This window comes from Scaptodrosophila lebanonensis, unplaced genomic scaffold (genome assembly GCF_003285725.1).
Source record: "Scaptodrosophila lebanonensis strain 11010-0011.00,11010-0021.00 unplaced genomic scaffold, SlebRS2 tig00000001-arrow-pilon, whole genome shotgun sequence".
Lineage (NCBI taxonomy): Eukaryota > Metazoa > Arthropoda > Insecta > Diptera > Drosophilidae > Scaptodrosophila > Scaptodrosophila lebanonensis.
Genome location: NW_022060529.1, coordinates 27,545,813 through 27,566,529, shown reverse-complemented (window position 1 = coordinate 27,566,529; position 20,717 = coordinate 27,545,813). Strand labels below are relative to the sequence as shown.

At 39.9% G+C, this 20,717-nt stretch overlaps 1 protein-coding gene across 1 annotated transcript in view; it reads left to right on the top strand.

The window, feature by feature from the left end:
* The window catches only part of LOC115634263, a 49,470-nt gene extending 29,730 nt beyond the window's left edge, over window positions 1-19,740 (top strand). The window contains exons 3-7 of the mRNA XM_030531884.1: window positions 1,342-1,571; window positions 10,098-10,218; window positions 10,342-11,013; window positions 14,310-14,808; window positions 18,731-19,740. Coding sequence (XP_030387744.1) covers window positions 1,342-1,571; window positions 10,098-10,218; window positions 10,342-11,013; window positions 14,310-14,808; window positions 18,731-19,487 — 2,279 coding nt within the window. The 3' untranslated portion in view covers window positions 19,488-19,740. The remainder of the gene's footprint in view (window positions 1-1,341; window positions 1,572-10,097; window positions 10,219-10,341; window positions 11,014-14,309; window positions 14,809-18,730) is intronic.
* Window positions 19,741-20,717: the final 977 nt, after the last annotated feature.

The following is a 20,717-nucleotide window of genomic DNA, read 5'->3' as shown; positions in this document are numbered from 1 at the left end:
TAGCCGTAGATGTCTAAGCTGTTTGCATTGTGTGCGTTGAGTGTGTTGAGTGTGTATCGGTGTGTGCTTGTGTACTTATTATGATTGCCAAGTTGGGCTCTGTAATAACCTTAAATATTTACATTGCTTAGGGGGCAACAAACGCATGGAGTACCGCTTGACATTTGCAAGAAAGCCGCTAGTGCGTAAACAGTTGTGGCAGCTGTGTGGATAGACACATCCATATTACGTATTCGCCGCCATGTGCGACTAAAATATTTGCATATGCTAAACGTTCATTAAATAGATGTTGCGAATGAGTATATATAGCATCAACAACAGTAAAACAAACATCGAATTCATTGAGCTCATTTTACCTACATAATACTTTCTCATAATTCTGTGTGACTTCGTTGATTTTTATACTCTGTACATGAAATGTACAAGAGTATATTAGGTTTGCGGGAGCTGAAAAATGTAACAGGCAGAAGGAGGCGTGGCAGACCCCACAAAGTATATATATTCTTGATCAGCGTGACAAGACGAGTCGATCTAGCCCTGTCTGTCTGTCTGTCCGTCTGTCCGTCCGTATGAACACCTGGATCTCAGAGACTATAAGAGATAGAGACACCAAATTTTCCACAAAGATCCGTTATGTGTGTATTCTATACGAGTTTGTTTTATTTTTTTGATTTTCCCCCCCACTTCCCCCCTATGGGGGTTTTCCCGATTTTCCATTCGTATAATCGCCTATATCTCGGAGACTATAAGACCTAGGAACACCAAATTTTAGTCCAAGATGCCTTGTGTAAATACGCAGAAAATGTATATTTTGGAATTCCCCTCCCTCCCCCTCTCCCCCGCCAATGCGATTTTCTCTAACTCCCGTAATTCTTGGAATTTAGAACTAAAATTTTGCAAATACCCCCAGTTAGTAATTATGTGTCCGTGTGCCATAAATATATTTGCTGCTGCAGCGCTGCTCAAGCGCTGCCCGCGGCTGTTGTTGATGTTGCTGTTTGGTTGACTGCACACATGTTTACACAGACACGAATAGATGCGCATAGGCATACATACACTCACACAGACGCAATTGCTATGTAAATGTGCAATTATACACCCTTGACGTGAGTTCGAATACCGAGAGAGGTAAAATCGATCCAATTTTTTTTTTATATATATATTTTTTTATTTTCTATAATTATTGTAAACATATGTACAGAGTATTTCAAAGTCGGGACATCCGACTTTAGCTTTTTTACTTGTTTTTAAAGATTTTATAAATCTATAAGAACAATTTAAAGGAGCGTTTGATAGCCCCACTAACTAAAATAATAATTATTCATCTTTTCTCCTTAACAGGCCACGGCAGTTTGACGCCACGCACAGCAGCTGGAAAACTAGCCACAATTTTCTATGCCCTCATTGGCGTGCCGCTAATGCTGATGTGTCTGTCCAGCTTGGGCGCATTGCTTGCAGAGGCGCTACAATGCACCTATGTGCGGCTCTGCTGTCATCTACAACGTGCCCATGCCAAAGAGAAGACGCAAGATCTGGCCACTGCGAAAGGACGCCAAACAGCCTCCCATGGGGTGAGTCAAGCAGTACGAATGATTGAAGCTATTTGTGTGCTTAAGAGCTAAAAAACTGTAGCTGTAATTGTAACTGCAATTTTGATTAGATATCTGTCAGACAGTTGTTATCCTATCTCTCTTCAGAGAGTTGTTATCCTATCTCTCTTCAGACAGTTTTTATCCTATCTCTTGCAACCACTATATAAGAACCTTAATATAATTCCTCAACAGGCCATTGCTTCCGGGATATAGCTTATTAATTGTTCCAGTCTTTTAGCAATTTCTTCTCTTCAAAGGGTATTCCATCCTAAAACGTAAATTTATTGGACAAAATATATAAACAACAAGAGAGAACGCTACAGTCGAGCAAGCCCGACAGTGTAATACCCTGTACCCAGGTAAACTTCCGTCACTGAGTTATATGCGCCCATAGCAGCAACAAAAAGAGGAAGAAGAAGAGCGAACTTGTTGCTGCAGTTTGGTGGGGTTGTACTGGCGAGAATTTGTTTCGCTAATAACTTTTCTTAGAATTGACCGAATTGAATAAAATTTTGAACAACAGTAGACAATTATATATAAATTATGTGTGCAAAGTTTGGTTGAGGTAGCATTTGAAATGTGGACGCTATTGACGAAATTCTGTAGCGGGGGAAGGGGGGGAAAATTAAAAAAAAAAAAATAAACTCGTCCTTACTCGGACCTAGGAGAATCTGGATGCCAACTTTGGTTATTCTAGCTTTCATAGTTTCTGAGATCCTCGCGTTCATCCAGACGGACGGACAGACGGACGGACATGTCTAGATCGATTTCTCTCGTCATGCTGATCAAGAATATATATACTTTATGGGGTCGGAGATGCTTCCTTCTGTATGTTACATACTTTGCACAAACCTAATATACCCTTTTTACCCTACGGGTACAGGGTATAAAAATTGTTATTAAAATTGTGAAGTTTTGTTCTACTTAGCAATTTAAGATGTAAATGTAAAATGTACAGAAGTATATTAGGTTTGCGGGAGCTGAAAAATGTAACAGGCAGAAGGAGGCGTGGCAGACCCCACAAAGTATATATATTCTTGATCAGCGTGACAAGACGAGTCGATCTAGCCCTGTCTGTCTGTCTGTCCGTCCGTATGAACACCTGGATCTCAGAGACTATAAGAGATAGAGACACCAAATTTTGCACAAAGATGCGTTATGTGTGTATGCTATACGAGTTTGTTTTATTTTTTTGATTCCCCCCCCCCCACTTCCCCCCTATGGGGGTTTTCCCGATTTTCCATTCGTATAATCGCCTATATCTCGGAGACCATAAGACCTAGGAATACCAAATTTTAGTCCAAGGTGCCTTGTGTGAATACGCAGAAAATGTATATTTTGGAATTTCCCTCCCTCCCCCCTCTCCCCCGCAAATGCGATTTTCTCTAACTCCCGTAATTCTTGGAATTTCGAACTAAAATTTTGCAAATACCCCCCGTTAGTAATTATGTGTCCGTATGCCGAGTTTCACTATGATAGACCGATTTACCAAGAAGTTATAGCCATAAATATATTTGCTGATGCAGCGCTGCTGCAGCGCTGCTCAAGCGCTGCCCGCGGCTGTTGTTGATGTTGCTGTTTGGTTGACTGCGAAAATGCTTACACAGACACGAATAGATGCGCATAGGCATACATACACTCACACAGACGGAATTGCTATGTAAATGTGCAATTATACACCCTTTACGTGAGTTCAAATACCGAGAAAGGTAAAATCGATCATTGAATTTTTTTTTATTTTCTTAATTTTTTTTATTTTCTATAATTATTGTAAACATATGTGCAGAGTATTTCAAAGTCGGTACATCCGACTTTAGCTTTTTTACTTCTTTTAATATTTATAATTATTCGAAACTTATGTAGAGAGTATTTCAAAGTCGGGACACCCGACTTTAGCTTTTTTACTTGTTCTAATGCTATTTACGGGTATCCGAATGGTGTAGGGTATAATATAAGAGTGATTTAATCGAGCCTTGGGATGAGGAGAATCTGAGTAGTTGTAGTAAACATTATATTTTCTTGAATATGTACTTTTTGGGGTCAAATATGCTTCTGATATATGTTTGTTACATACTTGCACTCTGTACATGAAATGTTAAAGAGTACGAGTATATTAGGTTTGGTGATTTGAATTTTTGACTCAAATTTAGCAAATACTTCCAGTTATTGATTATGAGTCTATGTGGCAAGTTTCATTATGATGGCCGATTTTAAATGAAGTTATATGTATACAGATATAATCTCTGCTCATGCGCTGCCGGCAGCTCTTGTTGTTGTTTGGTTCAACTTTGTACTGCATACATGCTATACTAGTTTTGCGCGGAGGCATGGCAGACCCCTAAAAGCATATATATTCTTGATCAGGATGACCGTTTGTCTACAGATCTGTCTGTATGAATGCAAGAGTCTCAGAAAGTAGAAGGGCTTGCATAACCCAAGTTGGTATCTCCTAACTCCGAGAAAGTTAGAGTTAGACTTTTCTTTCGATGCAACCTCCCACTCCCCCGCCATTAGTATTTTCAAGTGATTTAGTGATTATGTAATACTTAACGTACGGAGTTAAGTTTCATCATGATAGCCCTTTAGCTTCTTCACTTGTTTTCTATTATATCTTAATTATAATCTCCTTTGGTTGTAAGCCATGTAAATCTTCCGTTTGTTCGATTTTTTAGCTCACAAAAATGCAACGCAAATAGGTACCACTAATTTATAAGATTTCTTGAATTGCAGCTTTTTTGAAAAGAGCGCAATTCTTTTGCGTCAAAAAAAAAAAAATTGAGATCTGTCTTTCGTTAACTTTGATAGAAGTTGTAGGAGTTAAAGGCAAAGAAGGCGACTATAGGGATCAAAAGTCAGACTACTACTACACAGCCTCTTTTTTTATCAGGCAGCAAAAGTGTATCTGATTTGTGTGTAAAAGAAAATTTTTATACCCTGTACCCGTAGGGTAAAAAGGGTATATTAGGTTTGTGCAAAGTATGTAACATGCAGAAGGAAGCATCTCCGACCCCATAAAGTATATATATTCTGAATCAGCATGACGAGAGAAATCGATCTAGATATGTCCATCCGTCCGTCTGTCCGTCCGTCTGGATGAACGCGAGGATCTCAGAAACTATAAAAGCTAGAATAACCAAAGTTGGCATCCAGATTCTCCTAGGTCCGAGAAAGGACGAGTTTATTTTATTTTTTGGAATTTTCCCCCCCTTCCCCCGCTACAGAATTCGTCAATAGCGTCCACATTTCAAATGCTACCTAAACCAAACTTTTCACACATAATTTATATATAATTGTCTACTGTTGTTCAAAATTTTATTTAATTCGGTCGATTCTAAGAAAAGTTATTAGCAAAACAAATTCTCGCCAGTACAACCCCACCAAACTGCAGCAACAAGTTCGCTCTTCTTCTTCCTCTTTTTGCTGCTGCTATGGGCGCATATAACTCAGTGACGGAAATTTACCTGGGTACAGGGTATTACACTGTCGGGCTTGCTCGACTGTAGAGTTCTCTCTTGTTTTGTATTAGCAGAGTGTTTTTATTTAAAACTGTTCATCGTGGACAATCATTAAATTTGTTAAATAAACTTGACGCTTAATTATTTCATTCATGATTAAAAGAAAGTATTTTGATCGTAGCTCGAGCCATTCACAATGCAATGAAGAAAGCCGGTTGGATGGATCTGATGTTTATAGTTAAAACTTGGACGATATATGGAATGTAGAATATTTATAAAATCGAAATTACAGTTTCGGAGGCGGTTTCATGGTGGGGGAAACTAAAGCGTTCTAAGAAACTTTTGACCTGAGGTGTCTAATATTGCAATTGAATTCAGAAAATGTTCTGAATTGGAATATGTATTTGGGATTTTGAAGTGCCATTTCCACCAAAATATGTTGCAATTCATAATGTCCTCGAAGTCAAGACATGTATTCAAGTCCAGAAAGTGACTTTGCTTGAGTAACCTCCATATTCTACAGACCTAATTGTTATTCAGGGTGTTTGGGTGTGAGTGTATAGAAAAGCAGGAAAACAGTTTTAAACAATACAGTCACTTATCCATGCCATAGATTTCGTAAAGTTTGGCGTTTATCGATTTCTCTGGTCATACTGAATAAGAATATATGTATACACTTTACACACTTTGCAGAAACCTGGCTTTTTAACCTTCTGGTAAAAAGAATAAAAATAAACCAAACTCTACAAAAATTAAAATATAGATTTTTTTTCTCGTTTATAGAGAACCTCAATCCTCGTCGGCACTCACATGAGAGCCAGAAAACGTGACTATAGGAGAACTAAGTCGCTTATTCTTGATCTTAACTGGACACCGGGAACGTACGGGACGCTAATGCCATTACAAAATGGCGCCCTCATGGAGGGTTTCGCTCGTTGATTTTTTTTCGGAGCCTTTAATATGACAAAAATATTTGTTAATGCTCTTATCACAATTGAGCCCAAGACTAATATTGTGTACTCAGAGGAACCCATGCACCAACACGAATTTAGCAACAAACCCAACCAGCTTAGAAACAGGGTCTACAACTGTAGGTTTTATTTTTTTTTCTTGGTACCTTCGTTCGCATGCTTTGTATATTTGTGTATAAGTTGGTTAAGTCATTTGTTGCTATGAAGTAATGACATCTCGTTAGCGTTTAAATGAGTGTGTATTGTAGATGCTTTAATGTTCGTGCCACTCGAACACAGCACTGGGTGTATGCAAATTTTTCTGGCTTTCTTGTGTTTGTATTTGGTGCTTTAACTTCACCTAGAGCTTCGTAATTTAAAAAAGTTTACGCACATACTTCTATACATACTCGCACAATGAGTTTTGTTTAACTTATTGCCACTGGCACTCAAATTTGCACTCACGCATATTTCAATTGTGGGAAATTTTTCACGCTTGTTTACTCGGCTTGAAAAATTTCTGTTTAATTGGCAATTTACATTGCGTAAATACACAGTGCGTTTGTTGTTGAGATGAACAGTGACCGAATTCTGGCGATTGTTTATCATGTGACGCTGCAATTAATGCAACGATTGTGCACAAATATAATAACACTTTTAGTCTTGTCCCACTTCTTGTTAATTGACATTTAAAAACTTTATAGGGGAAACTTTTGTTTACAATTAACAAATGCAAAGCTGAAGCGTCTTAAAATCTGTTACTGACCGGCGCAGATTTAATGAATGGCAAAACTTTTGGCACTGACAAGACGACAGGGACGCCGAGTATTTCGGGTACGATTCACCTTTAAATCGCGGTCACGGCCCGCGCTTAAAGTGTCAAGCGGCGAGAACGCAGAATATAAAACTTTTGCGGTAGTTTCCTTTTGAGTTGGGCTAACAGGCGAGCATAAATTTAAAGCTCGCGCTCTAAATTTATTAAAATTGGACCTTTAATGTAGTACTCGCAGGTCGCAAGCGCGTTCGTAGGAGAAACTTTGCCAGCCAGCCAGCGCAAAAATGGCTCTGAAAATAACATGGTGGCCTAAAAGCATGCAATAACTTTTCATTTCCGCTACTTAGTTCTACACAAAAATAATTGATTTTTGTGGCACTCCTGGTTAAGGGTAGAAAAGAGCAGCCACGTGGCAAGAGCTACTTATTATGCACCTTGGCACTCTAACATTAGCTCGCTATTGTCGCTGTTTATGGTGAGGGCTCAGCAAGTCTTTTGCATTGGATAGAAAATGCCTTCATCATAATAGAATAAATGTCAAATGCCCATCAATAAGGCAGAGGTTAAAATCAAATACACTTTAAAAGGACATATTTCAGTTAATATTTACAAGTATGATAAGAGTTCATATCTTAAGTGCTGTGGCTATTCAAATAATCATTATTCCTTATACCTTTAATATCATCAGTAGCATCAAAATACAAACAAGCGATTTTCTATAGCTCTCATAATCTTTCATTGGACCTTATGCACTATTAATAGTTTGTGTTATATTTTGTACTTAATAAATTTTAATTCAATAATTTCAATTTAAAACATAAAATGTAGATACTGTTTATTTTTTATTGTCAGACCAGTAATTTATTCTTGGAATATATTTCGAATATAAAATAGTAATGCAATTACGTTCTATACTATGATGACCAAAACCTTCACCTTACCTTCATATTATTAAGCTTGAATTGATGTTTTGCACAAATAATATCAAATCGATTTAAATTATTAATAGGTGCAGTTCTTAGTGGTACATAACCTTTTTTCACAAAGTAACACCTTATTTATGTCATCGAAGAAGAAGCTAATATTAAATTTTGATTTAAACTTGGAAAATCTTTTACCAAATAATTCAATTGATGAATCAAGTTTATGGTGGTAATGGTTTATATCGCGACAGAATCCATGAGTGGCATACCCGGCTTAAAAATGGTCGAATATCTTAGTCAGCCATAATTCTTGATCGTGAATTTCTTCATTGATGTCAATAGAAATGGAATTGAGCATCTCGAACATTTGTACTATTCAAACTATGTATGTTGAACTATTCAACATTCATCGTAAAGGACGCCAAATAAATTTGCCCAAGAAAGGATAGTGTTATGTGGATGGATAGAAGCCATCAAAATGGCATTATCCGGAGGGCCTCGAGTTAAAACACTGGAACTGGGAATATTTTGAATTAAATAAATTTATTTTAAAACAAGTAAAAAAGCTAAAGTCGGGTGTCCCGACTTCGAAATACTCTGTACATATGTTTACAATAATTATAGAAAATAAAAAAAATTAAGAAAATAAAAAAAAAAATTTGATCGATTTTACCTCTCTCGGTATTCGAACTCACGTAAAGGGTGTATAATTGCACATTTACATAGCAATTGCGTTTGTGTGAGTGTATGTATGCCTATGCGCATCTATTCGTGTCTGTGTAAGCATTTTCGCAGTCAACCAAACAGCAACATCAACAACAGCCGCGGGCAGCGCTTGAGCAGCGCTGCAGCAGCGCTGCATCAGCAAATATATTTATGGCTATAACTTCTTGTTAAATCGGTCTATCATAATGAAATTTGGCATACGGACACATAATAACTAACTGGGGGTATTTCCAAAATTTTAGTTCGAAATTCCAAGAATTACGGGAGTTACGATTTGCGGGGTAGAGGGGGGAGGGAGGGGAATTCCAAAATATACATTTTCTGCGTATTCACATAAGGCATCTGGGACTAAAATTTGGTGTTCCTAGGTCTTATAGTCTCCGAGATATAGGCGATTATACGAATGGAAAATCGGGAAAACCCCCATAGGGGGGAAGTGGGGGGGGAAAATCAAAAAAATAAAACAAACTCGTATAGAATACACACATAACGCATCTTCGTGCAAAATTTGGTGTCTCTATCTCTTATAGTCTCTGAGATCCAGGTGTTCATACGGACGGACAGACGGACAGACGGACAGACGGACAGACGGACAGACAGACAGACAGGGCTAGATCGACTCGTCTCGTCATGCTGATCAAGAATATATATACTTTGTGGGGTCTGCCACGCCTCCTTCTGCCTGTTACATTTTTCAGCTCCCGCAAACCTAATATACTCTTGTACATTTCATGTACAGAGTATAAAAAGCCCTTTAGTTTACTTTGTCTTAGTGGGTTATAAATGGTGACAAGGGAGTGCAAATTTGTTGTTAGCTTAAATATTTGAATTGAATACTATATATAATAGTGCAGGTGTATTATCTTCGTTTGAATACAATTTATATTGCGTTTGTAAATTGCGTATTTGTTAATGTCTGCCTTGTCGGCTCCATATCTCTAATGGCTCATTAGGGCTTAGTTCAGTGGCGGACAAACCGCATCTGGTCCAGCAGCAACGATGCGTCTCAAATGATTTGTCCCTCGGTTTTCAGACCATTCCTACACAAAGCTCATGGCCGGGGTGAACAGAAATTGATAAGCGTTGTGCGTTCTTCCATATGCCATATATGCGGTTCGTTATGGTTCCTCTGTGCGCTCATCAGTTGAATTATTATCATGTTGGCTGTTGACATTTCCTTTGCCTTGCAATTATCATGACACATGCTGTAACTGGTTTTTCAAACCGCAAAGTCACAGCCATTTGACGCTCTGCGTGAGTGTGAACGTGCGGACATATGAATGTGTGTACTACTTGTATATATATCTTGATGACATCACTGGGCCACAGAACCGCAAAATCCATGATGCTTATGCGTATGTGTTGAGGACAGCGTCGACGAAGATGCTGACTTAGACAACTGTCCAGGCTGCCCCTTTTACTGCCCCAGATGTAGTTGTGGTCTCTTTTCTCTGCACATTGCGTACTTGATTGACATTTTAGGACAACAAAGTCGCCCAGACACAAATTAGCAACATTAATCGAGACTACAGGGTGTGTAATTAGAGGATTGTTCAATTTATTTGGGCTCTGGAAATAAACTGAAAAGCTCATTTAAATGAGGCATATTGATATTTGCGAACCCTTTTGGACTCCTTGAACCAAAATCATCTTTGCATTGATCTTTACTATTGCAGGGCAGCTGTAAGAGCTGTAAGTACGATGTGGCGAACAGTGAGACCAGCTTAAACGAGTGCTATGAATATGGACACACGAACATTCTGTCCAAACGCAAGTTGTCGCTAGAGCAGACGGAAGGTGAGTGTCATATGCACAAAGTGCCTCAAATTGAATAATCAGCATAACAAGTGGCAAGTCGTTTATCAATTTTTACACGGTCTTTTTTCTCACTCGGGCATACCATTGTGATGCGGTCAACAGATTGCCAATTGCTGAGCAATGCAGCGACGAGCAAGTTTCAGCTGCAGCAACATTACCAACAGCAACAACAACGTTGTCAGCTACCACAACAACAGCAGCCGGATGTGATGCTTATGGCAACAACAACAACGGAGAATGCCATGCTGAAATATGCACCATCGCCACCACCGTCACAGCAACAACACGCATTGCATTACATTAATTCGCAGCAACAGCAGCAATTATCGACAGCAACCCTGCCACGCGCTCAACACCCACAACAACAGCAACATCGGCCCAATTTCGTAGCAGTTCCTAGCAGCATGCTGCGCTTTAATGTTGCTGGACCCACCGGACCATCAGAGGCAACGCCGCATGCACCACCAAACTGCTATAGGTCTGCAACAGCTACGATTTACTTTCCATTTGCGCCTGCATCGGGCACGGATATCCCTGCACATGGCAGCCATCTGACGGCTGCGTCAGCTGGAGCCCATTGTCAACAGCCTTTGGTCAAATATCACACAATACACTTGCAGCCATCGGCCAAGCGTCTGCTGACCGCGCTCGAGCCTGTTGTTGTGACAGCGTCCACAGTGAAGGCCGACGCACAGGCCGAGGCTTCGCCGATGTCCACATTGGAGACCATAACGTTGCCACCGCCGCCAGCCTATCAAACGGCAAATGTGAATGGTGAGTCTGGAATTGGATCCCTTGAAGAACTTTTGATCATACTATAGTTTGTGTAAGCTGACCACATAAGCATGTTTTAGTGGCTGGCAGTTATGGCTTTCATTAATGCGGCCACTAAAGCCACAATCAACGCTCGATTTGCACACAGATGCCTCATACAGTTATTTCAATTTGTTTTGATTTAATCTTAATTCATTATTTAAGATCTGTCCTGGGTTGGACAATTTTTAAATTTTTTGATAATTTTGACATTTTGTAATCATGCTTCTTGTCTTAAAAGATCCTAAATGGTGAAAAGGCAGTGCGAGTAGAGTTGAGCAGTAGAGTAGAGTTGAGCAGTAGAGTAGAGTTGAGCAGTAGAGTAGAGTTGAGCAGTAGAGTAGAGTTGAGCAGTAGAGTAGAGTTGAGCACGGGCCGTGTTGAGCCAAAAAGTCACGACAAAACGCGCACGAGCATTCACGAAAATATAACGAAAAAAGCACGGAACAAATTTACAAGTAAAGTAATAAAACAAGTAGAGAAGCTAAAGTCGGGTATCCCCGTGTGTCTCGTGTGCCTGAGCAAAGCAGTAACAACAACAACAGCTGAGGGCACTACTTGGTCTTATGTACATATATGGCTATAACTTCCTGTTACATCGGCCTATCATGATGAAACTTGGCATTTGGACTTAAATTAAATAATAATAATATATACATAATATGTATATAATCGCAATATTTTTGTGAGGTCAGTTAATATTATTGCACTCAGCTTTAGAATTTACAATATGGTATAGATCATTGGTATAATTGCATTGAAATCTGGTGCGCCACCAACTCATCACTGCTCGCATTCATCCGGAATACTCCAAAGAAATTTCCGGTTGACAAATTTCTGCCCCCAGGACACTCGTGCGCTCTGTAATCAATCAATCATATGCTCAAATTTACGCATTCAATTACGCCTCAATTTGTTTCCAGCGTTTCCATCATCATTTACAACTACTGCAGAAACAGCAAAACCAGCCACTGCTGTCGCTAAAGCGACAGCGTGTTAAAATGACAGATTTAAGCAGAGACACTAACACCGCCGTACTTTGTGAAAGGTGGCGGAAAAGTTTTCAACTCCTAAGTACTGGATGCATGCAGCTTGGTCTTGACTTGTGCTGCAGGAGGAGGTGGGGGCAAGAGTAGGTGACTCGCACCTATAGCAACAACGGCAATAGCACCAACAACTCGCAGTTGAACGACACATGTGCGACAGTTTTATTGATGATAATGATGACTTGGCACTTGGCAAAGATGTCTTCCAGAGTCTCATCTTGTCTGCCTTGCGCAACGCATGCAAAACTCATTAAAGTTATTTAACAGTTGTTGGTGTTGTAACTGCTTGTGTTTTGGTCGTTATTGTCGTCTTCGTTGTCGTTGTCGTTATTCGTGTTGCCTGTCGCTGCCAAGGCACGTGACATATTTATGTAATTTTTGTTGATTTTCCACTTTGCATGTATGGGTATGAGCGTGTGTGCACTTAAGGTTTGTGCCTTGCATAGTGTCTATGTGTGTGTTGCAAAGCATCGCCCAAATGGCTTTTAATTTAACAAATTGCAGATTGTCTCTCAGCCTGTACGTTCTCACGTATACACTTAGGTCGGTCTGCCTATCGAACACCCACATCTATTCAATTGAGTCTCGTGGGCCGGAATGCAAGCTAATTGTTCCAGCTTGACACTTTGTCCTGTGCTAAGAGACAGAGGCAACAACCACGTTCCAAAGCATACAAAAACATGACTCAAAGTCGTTCTTGTGCCAGTCCCGCTGCTTGGTAGACCACACCATTAACGCAGTGCACTTGCCCGGAAAAAAAGTTTCAACAAACTACCAACCTCATTACACCCAGCACGATTCGGGAGCGGGCCGGAACTTGCTGACAAAAACGGACTCAATGGGGGACGTGTCATGCTCTCTAATGAATTTTTGCCCACACATACACACATGTATGGGATGCAAGTGCCTGCAACTGTGGAGCCCACACTTAAGTAAATATTTTGAAATTGTCCACTTCCCGTCGCAACTGACCCCCCTAGGAGGAGTGCAAGGCAGTGGCTTGCAGTTGAAAGTAAAAGACTCCGTTGTTGCACTATGGAACAGGGGTGCAGGGTGCACAAACAAATTAAAAGAGTTAAACCGATTTTAATTTCGTAGAGTCAATCATAGTCCTCACATATCAAGCAGGCCCAATTCATTAACACTCCGTCGTCTACACGCTCTTAAAATTTTTATACCCTGTACCCAAAGGGTACAAGGGTATATTAGTTTTGTGCGAGTGCACATGGAACACACAGAAGGAGGCTTGGTAGACCCCACAAAGTATATATATTCTTGATCAGCATGATACATACACGCATATAAACACGCAGAGACACTATTCTGATGTAAATGTATGCTGTTGAAACTGTACATGAACATGTCTTTAATTTAATTAAATAATGTAATTAATATAATTATTTTTAATTATTTAAAAAATTTTTTTTTATTTTTTCCTTTTTGGTGGGAGCTACAGGGTATTTAAAGTTGAGCTTGCTCGACTTTAGCATTCTTTTCTTGTTTTTTTTTTTGTAATTTCGGTCAATTCTAAGAAAAGTTATTAGCGAAACAAATTCTCGCCAGTACAACCACACCAGACTGCAGCAACAAGCTCGCTCTTCTTCTTCCTCTTTTTGCTGATGCTATGGGCGCATATACCTCAATGTCGGAAGTTTACCTGGGTACAGGGTATTTCACTGTCGGGCTTGCTCGACTGTAGCGTTCTCTCTTGTTTTGTAATGTATTTATTACTTGTAGATATATCAATACAAATTTTGTTGTGCAATGCCAATGTGTTTCTCCACAGTGCGCCTGTTGGGGTGTCACTGCCACTATGTCACCATCCACTAACGAAAGTCATCGCTAAACTTTTGTGGCGCGATTGAGGACCTTCGGCCACGATGCTAGTGAAACTTTGCAAATGCAAACCAAATAATTCTGTTATGGGCATTGCGAACTTGCTCTTTTTGCGTGTTGTTCTAATGTTCTGCCCCTTGCTCTTGGTCTATGCTGGATGCCCCGCCCTTTCTCATCCACCAATCCAATGGGGTGCTAGCGACGAGTGTCAGCATTCGAAAACTTTCAGACTGGCTTGTAGTAGTTTGATAGTGGTGTTTTGTGTGGGTTGCCATTTGTTGGCACATCAAATTGAAATTTATTTAAAAGCCTTTTTTAATCAACGCATGGAGTGTTATGTAACAGATTTTATGGCCTTTTGTTTTCTGTTTGCAGCTGTGCGTTGCGCCAAATTTGTGACCAAACCGTTGCCGCATAACACCAATTCACTCCTGGCTGGCGGAGCTCCTGATATATCTTGCAGGCATGATTTATTTACACATGCATTAACAACGACAGCAACAACAACAACAGCGTCTGCCATGGCGTCAGTAACAGGCTCGACAGTAGCATCATCGGGAGTGGGGGCTGCAACACGGTCTACGGCCACTCCACCATTATTAACCTTCTCGGCAGCAACAAGCCCACAACTGTCAGCGTGCATCAAAGCAACAACAGCAGCAACAATGGCCGATAACAGTTTAATGGCCGCAGGTGTCTGCAGCAGTGCGGCAATGACATCGACAACTGCAATTGGGCCGCGGGCGACAGCAACGGCTGCTGCGACTGCAACAACAAGCGGCCGCGCAGCTGCAGCATTGTCCGCTTTGCTGAGCTCAACTGGCAACGTGGACATAATGGAGGATGAGGATGAGCACGATCGCGAGCGTCTAAGGTGAGTGGCACTAAGTAATAAGTATACGTACACGTGTTTCGTGCGGGGATGGTTTCATCGCAGAATTGCAGTCATTACATGTTTCATTTAAAGTTCCTTCATGCTCTTACTAATTTACCAATTTTAAGAATTTATTGCGTAGGCTCATTTTTATGTGCCAAGCTCTTTGCTGCTTAGTTTTTAAAAAAGACTTTAAATTAGTTCGCGGAACTGAATTGAGAACAAATACGAATACGATTGGATTGCCTTTTTCAAGTGCGAGAAACTATGATATTATCGCGAATGTGGCTATAATAACCTAGGATTAATCCGCCACGAAACAATATTATACGTGTAAAAAATTAGATATTGATTATGTGTCTATTTAGTTTAAGTAGCTTTAGATTTATGCACGGTATTATAAAAATTATGTAGTGAGCAAGGGGGGTGGGGGAAATAATAAATATTGCACGTAATATTTCAGTAAACAGTTTAGACTCTCAATATTTATAGTTATAAACGGACAAAAGTAAATGAAATTTTCTCAATTAAATTAAATACATTTAATTATGCCACAATTTACATCGCGTCTATGCGTGTGCATGTGTATGTGAGGACAAGTCAACAAAATTTGGACAACATTTGTGACAATATTCAAAATAGTCCCGTGAGTAATTCTGTGAAGTTTCGTGGCGATTGCTCAAAGCAATGAACTATCGATTTCTGGCTTATTTATGCTCCTTTCATTTATTTGGCCGACACTTTTTCATCGTAAATAAATAACATTGTAAAATTGAATTCGAAAAAATGTCACCAAAAAAAGCATCTTTTGGAAAAAAAACCATAAAATCAAAAAGTGTGAGCAAATAAGGAACAGCTGAAAATTCCGATGAACACGAATCACTTTTGCAAGATCATCGCGAAAGGGCTTCTACATCTGAGGTTCAGCAAATTCGGAGCCAGTTAAAAGTTATTTACAAAACCGTACGATTACAGCTAACAGTAGTCGTTTTTTTTCGCTTCTCATACAAAGCACCAAAAGCATATTTAATATTAAATAGACTTAGTTCTTGGTTAAATTTAAAAAAGCGCACAACAAGAGAGAAAGCTACAGTCCAGCAAGCCCGACCGTGAACAAAAAAATTTTTATTTTAAAATTATGCGTGATTTTATGCCATTAATACACGCAATCGCTTTTTCAGTGAGTTTACTTAGAGTCACAAATAAGAGAGAGATAAACCTCACCTAATTCAGATGGAGGAAACTCTGCGACTGAAGAGAGTTCTTTCATTTTGTTCAAACGCAGACTCTTAAACTTAAATAATTTCTTTCCGTATTAACTCCTATGTAGTAGAACACGTATAATTGTTTAGCAAAAAAATTAACAAATTTTGAAATATTTAAGCAACACCAAGATACAGTATTTAAATACACGTATTCCTCCTCTTTACTGAATTACTTTGGAAGAAATTGTTGCAACTGAATAATCGCTTTGGAAAAATCATTTTTGAAAATCACAGTTTGTTTGTAGGTAGACAAGCCTTGGCGCTACACATTTTTTCCTTTCCTCCAGATACTTTCTCGGCTCCCACTGCTCTGCTCTGTTACTGAAGGTTTTTTCGCCATCTTATTAAATAAAAACGAACAGTTGCCAATTAATTTTGACGGTGAACCTTTGCATGCGCCGCAGGCGCTGCCTTTACTTCCACTTTAACCTCCGATGAAATGGTTCAAGCGGCTTCGTGCTGTTGGTGGTGGTGCTGGCGCCGATGCCAGCCTTGTCTGTAATTAATTGTAAGCCGAGCTGCGCACACTGAATCAGGTCAATTAATTTCATACGAAGTGTGCAGCATGCCTTGTGACTTGAATCTTGTGTTGCCAATGTGCGCAATATTGTCGAGCTTACACTTCCATTGCTTGCTAACACATTTATAAATAAACATCGGGAAAGTGGAATTCGCCCCGGGGGTTAAGTGATACGTGTGCAAATCGCAACTGTTGCAGATGACAGGCGACGGTAGTTTCCAGTCAGCACTGGCTCCAAGTAAATTAGAGTCAAGAGTCAGAGCGTTTTCTAATCTACCGGACACTCTCTAGAAAAGAAGGTCGAGGTGTTTCACTGTGTATACCTTGGCTTATTCATCAGTACTGGCAACTTCAATAAATGTACAAAAAATTGATTCGACAAACCATGCACTATGTGTAAAGTGCAGGACCGGCGATCCAAAATGTTACACATACGACCTGTGCTCCAAATTCCTTTACTCACATACAGTTATGCTCATGTTGGTCGCACTTCTGTGTTCTTTTGATTCACCAGTTGGCAGGAAGTCTACACACTGGTGTAGGCTTGTGAATAACCATTTCATACTTTTACCAATTTTTAAGCTTTTATTGAAGCTTAAGCCATAAGAGCTAGGAACAACATACTAACTTTCAGATTACTTTTGATGGAAGAATTGTGACAGAAAGTGGAGTCGGTCTGGCGCGACTTCAGAATTATTTTCTTTTATTCTTCATCTTTCTAGTTGAATGCACGACGGTATTCATTAAACTGATTTTTAGCGATGAGATTAAGTTACTATAAATCAAGAGTGTACCCGTATCCTCATAATTTAACTCGGAAAGAAATGAAAACAAGTAAAAAAGCTAAAGGCGGGTGTCCCGACTTTGAAATACTCTGTACATATGTTTACAATAATTAAAGAAAATAAAAAAAATTAAGAAAATTAAAAAAAAATTTGATTGATTTTACCTCTCTCGGTATTCGAACTCACGTAAAGGGTGTATAATTGCACACTTACATAGCAATTGCGTCTGTGTGAGTGTATGTATGCCTATGCGCATCTATTCGTGTCTGTGTAAACATGTGTGCAGTCAACCAAAGCACCAGCATCAACAACAGCCGCGGGCATACTTGGCATACGGACACATAACTGGGGGTATTTGCAAAATTTTAGTTCGTTCGAAGAATTACGGGAGTTAGAGAAAATTGCGATTTGCTTGGGAGAGGGGGGAGGGAGGGAAATTCCAAAATATACATTTTCTGTTGTTGGTGTTCCTAGGTCTTATAGTCTCCGAGATATAGGCGATTATACGAATGGAAAATCGGGAAAACCCCCATAGGGGGGAAGTGGGGTGGAAAATCCAAAAACAAACTCGTATAGAATACACACATAACGCATCTTTGTGCAAAATTTGGTGTCTCTACAAGTATCTCTTATAGTCTCTGAGATCCAGGTGTTCATACGGACGGACAGGCAGACATTGCTAGATCGACTCGTCTCGTCATGCTGATCAAGAATATATATTCTTTGTGGGGTCTGCCACGCCTCCTTCTGCCTGTTACATTTTTCACCTCCCGCAAACCTAATATACTCATGTACATTTCATGTGCAGAGTATAAATATTTCGGAAAAAGTCTGAACAGTTGTTATAACCAAATGGTAAAAATATAATACACATCCAGATAGTGATTATATATCCGTGTACCAAGTTTCATTATGATAGGTTGATCAGAAAGAAAGTTATAGCCATATAACCACACCCAATGCACACATACATACATACAAGTATGTACACATACACCAACACGAATAGAACCGATTCTGATGTAAATGTAAATGTATGTGTGTATGTATGGAATATTTTATATTTAATTTAGTTAATTAATTAAATTAAGTTAATTAATTAATTAATTAAATTAAATGTATTTATTTTTTTGTGGGGTGGTACAGGGTATTTAAGAGTTGAGCCTGCTCGACTTTAGCATTCCTTTCTTGTTTTTGTTTATCTCTATCACTTTAAATATGGACGGCACATACAAGTATGTAAAGAATATGAATGACAGATCGACTAGACACAAAAATGAAATATTTATATTAACCATTACTGATTCCATATTATGCTAATTTGTGTCATTCAAATATACTTTTATTCACAGCAACTGCCCGCACGGAACACCCTCACGCGTGCCACTCATAGCGAGCTCGGCTGCCTCACTTGTGGTGCCACACAGCTCAGCATTAGCCGCTGCCGAAAGGTCAGGCTCGCAGGCGCGCAGCCTGCTCAATGCCACGGCCGCGTCATTTCATCGCCACACGCTGCAGCCCTTAAATCGGAAGACGCTATTGCTCACCAGACGCTGCCAGAAGCATGCCACATTGTACGATCCCACATCCACTACAGAGGGGTCGGAAGATGAGGAGTGTGGTGCTGGCGAAGAAGCTGGTTCTTCTGCTGATGCCACGTGCTTGCAGCACGGCAGCGAACAATTTGTGCTGAAGAAGCTTAGCGCCAGCCAGCGAAGTAGTCATATGGGCGACACCGATGACTGCGATGATGATGACAATGAGCGGTGTGAGCCCTACGAGCATCTGGGAGTCCATCCAGTCCCCATTAGTGTTGTGCTGCTCATACTCATGTGTTACTTGTGCGTGGGTACGTTCTTTTTCGCCCTGTGGGAGAACTGGTCGTTGGTCGATGGCGCTTATTTTTGCTTCGTCACGCTATCCACTATTGGCTATGGCGACATTGTGCCGACGCGCAGCTTTAATGGACCCGAGGTACAGCTATATGCCTGTTGTGCCTACCTATTGCTCGGCCTGGTACTGGTGGCCATGTCCTTCAGCATACTGGAGACTCAGCTCATGTGGAAGTGCAAACGCATTGCGGTACGACTGAAGCTGGCCAAGAATTGATAGCAGTGCGAGGACACTTTTATGCTGTGTACATAGCTTAAACATCTCTTAAGGACTCTGAGGATAATGATCATTAAAATGACTCCTATTAGGCATACTTATATCGAATTAGAGATCGTAGTTTAACACATGGAGTATAATTAATCAACTAGTGCGTGCGTGGTATTTGGTGTAAAGTGAACTAAAGTTAATTTATGGACACTACAAGTATGTACATTTTAAACCTAGCAAAAATAATGTTATCAGACATTTGAATGGCAATTGTAAATAAATAGAATTTTGCAAATTTGGAATTGGCATTTTCTGCATCTACAACCTCCCTCCCTCAGACAATCCACAAAGTTCAGCTGCTCATTGTTTATTGTCTTGTGGTCATCGCCGCTTATCATCATAATTTTGCGAACAGAATTCTTGATATATGATATTGCCGAAGCCGATTCGTGCATATGAAACGCACACGGCGTAGCTCTGAGGGTACGGCATTGTGCCTGTGTCGGCCCATCAGCGTGTTTTTCGGTCCGCCCGTATCTGTATCTGTGTGTACTTGTATAGCTGCCAATGAGTGTCAAGCTGTGCGGTGCGTGGACAGGCCGGACATGTGCTGCTCTGCTTCGACTTGTTGTTGTTGTTTGGAGGCCTGTCTACTTATTTGTGTTCGCCTGTCGCATGGAACACATCACTGCTAATAGTTTATGGCATATTGTGTAGCATATTTATGTGCCTTTGGCATGGAATTATGGCACACATGCGTATACACGTAAATAGCACCGTTGCTTGGCCTATATGATTGTCTGAAACTAAAGCGCGGGTAGATTATTGGATGTCTGGTCAGGTACATGCCTTGAAATGCATTTGACGAAAAATTGCACCTCATGCCTAGTTTGCACATAAAAAAACACCGACCAAATAATATAATAAACCTACAGTCGAATTTGTTCTTAGAAATTGGTGTAATCTTATAGGTTCTTTTACTTTCAAGCCTTCTGCATATTCTTTTTCTATCATGGACAACTTTGATTGTCTATAATTAAAAAAATTAATTTGAAAACAAGATTGGAATGCTGGAGCGGCAACAAATCTAAAACCAGACCAGGGCCCAACTCGTAAACAACTCTATAAACACAAAAACATTTACAGGATTGGGCCTTCTTATGTATGTCGATTTGTGTCTAGGCGCTTATGCGAGAGTGTGTGTGTCCAGTACAGAGTTAAGCCAAAGTAGCAACAACA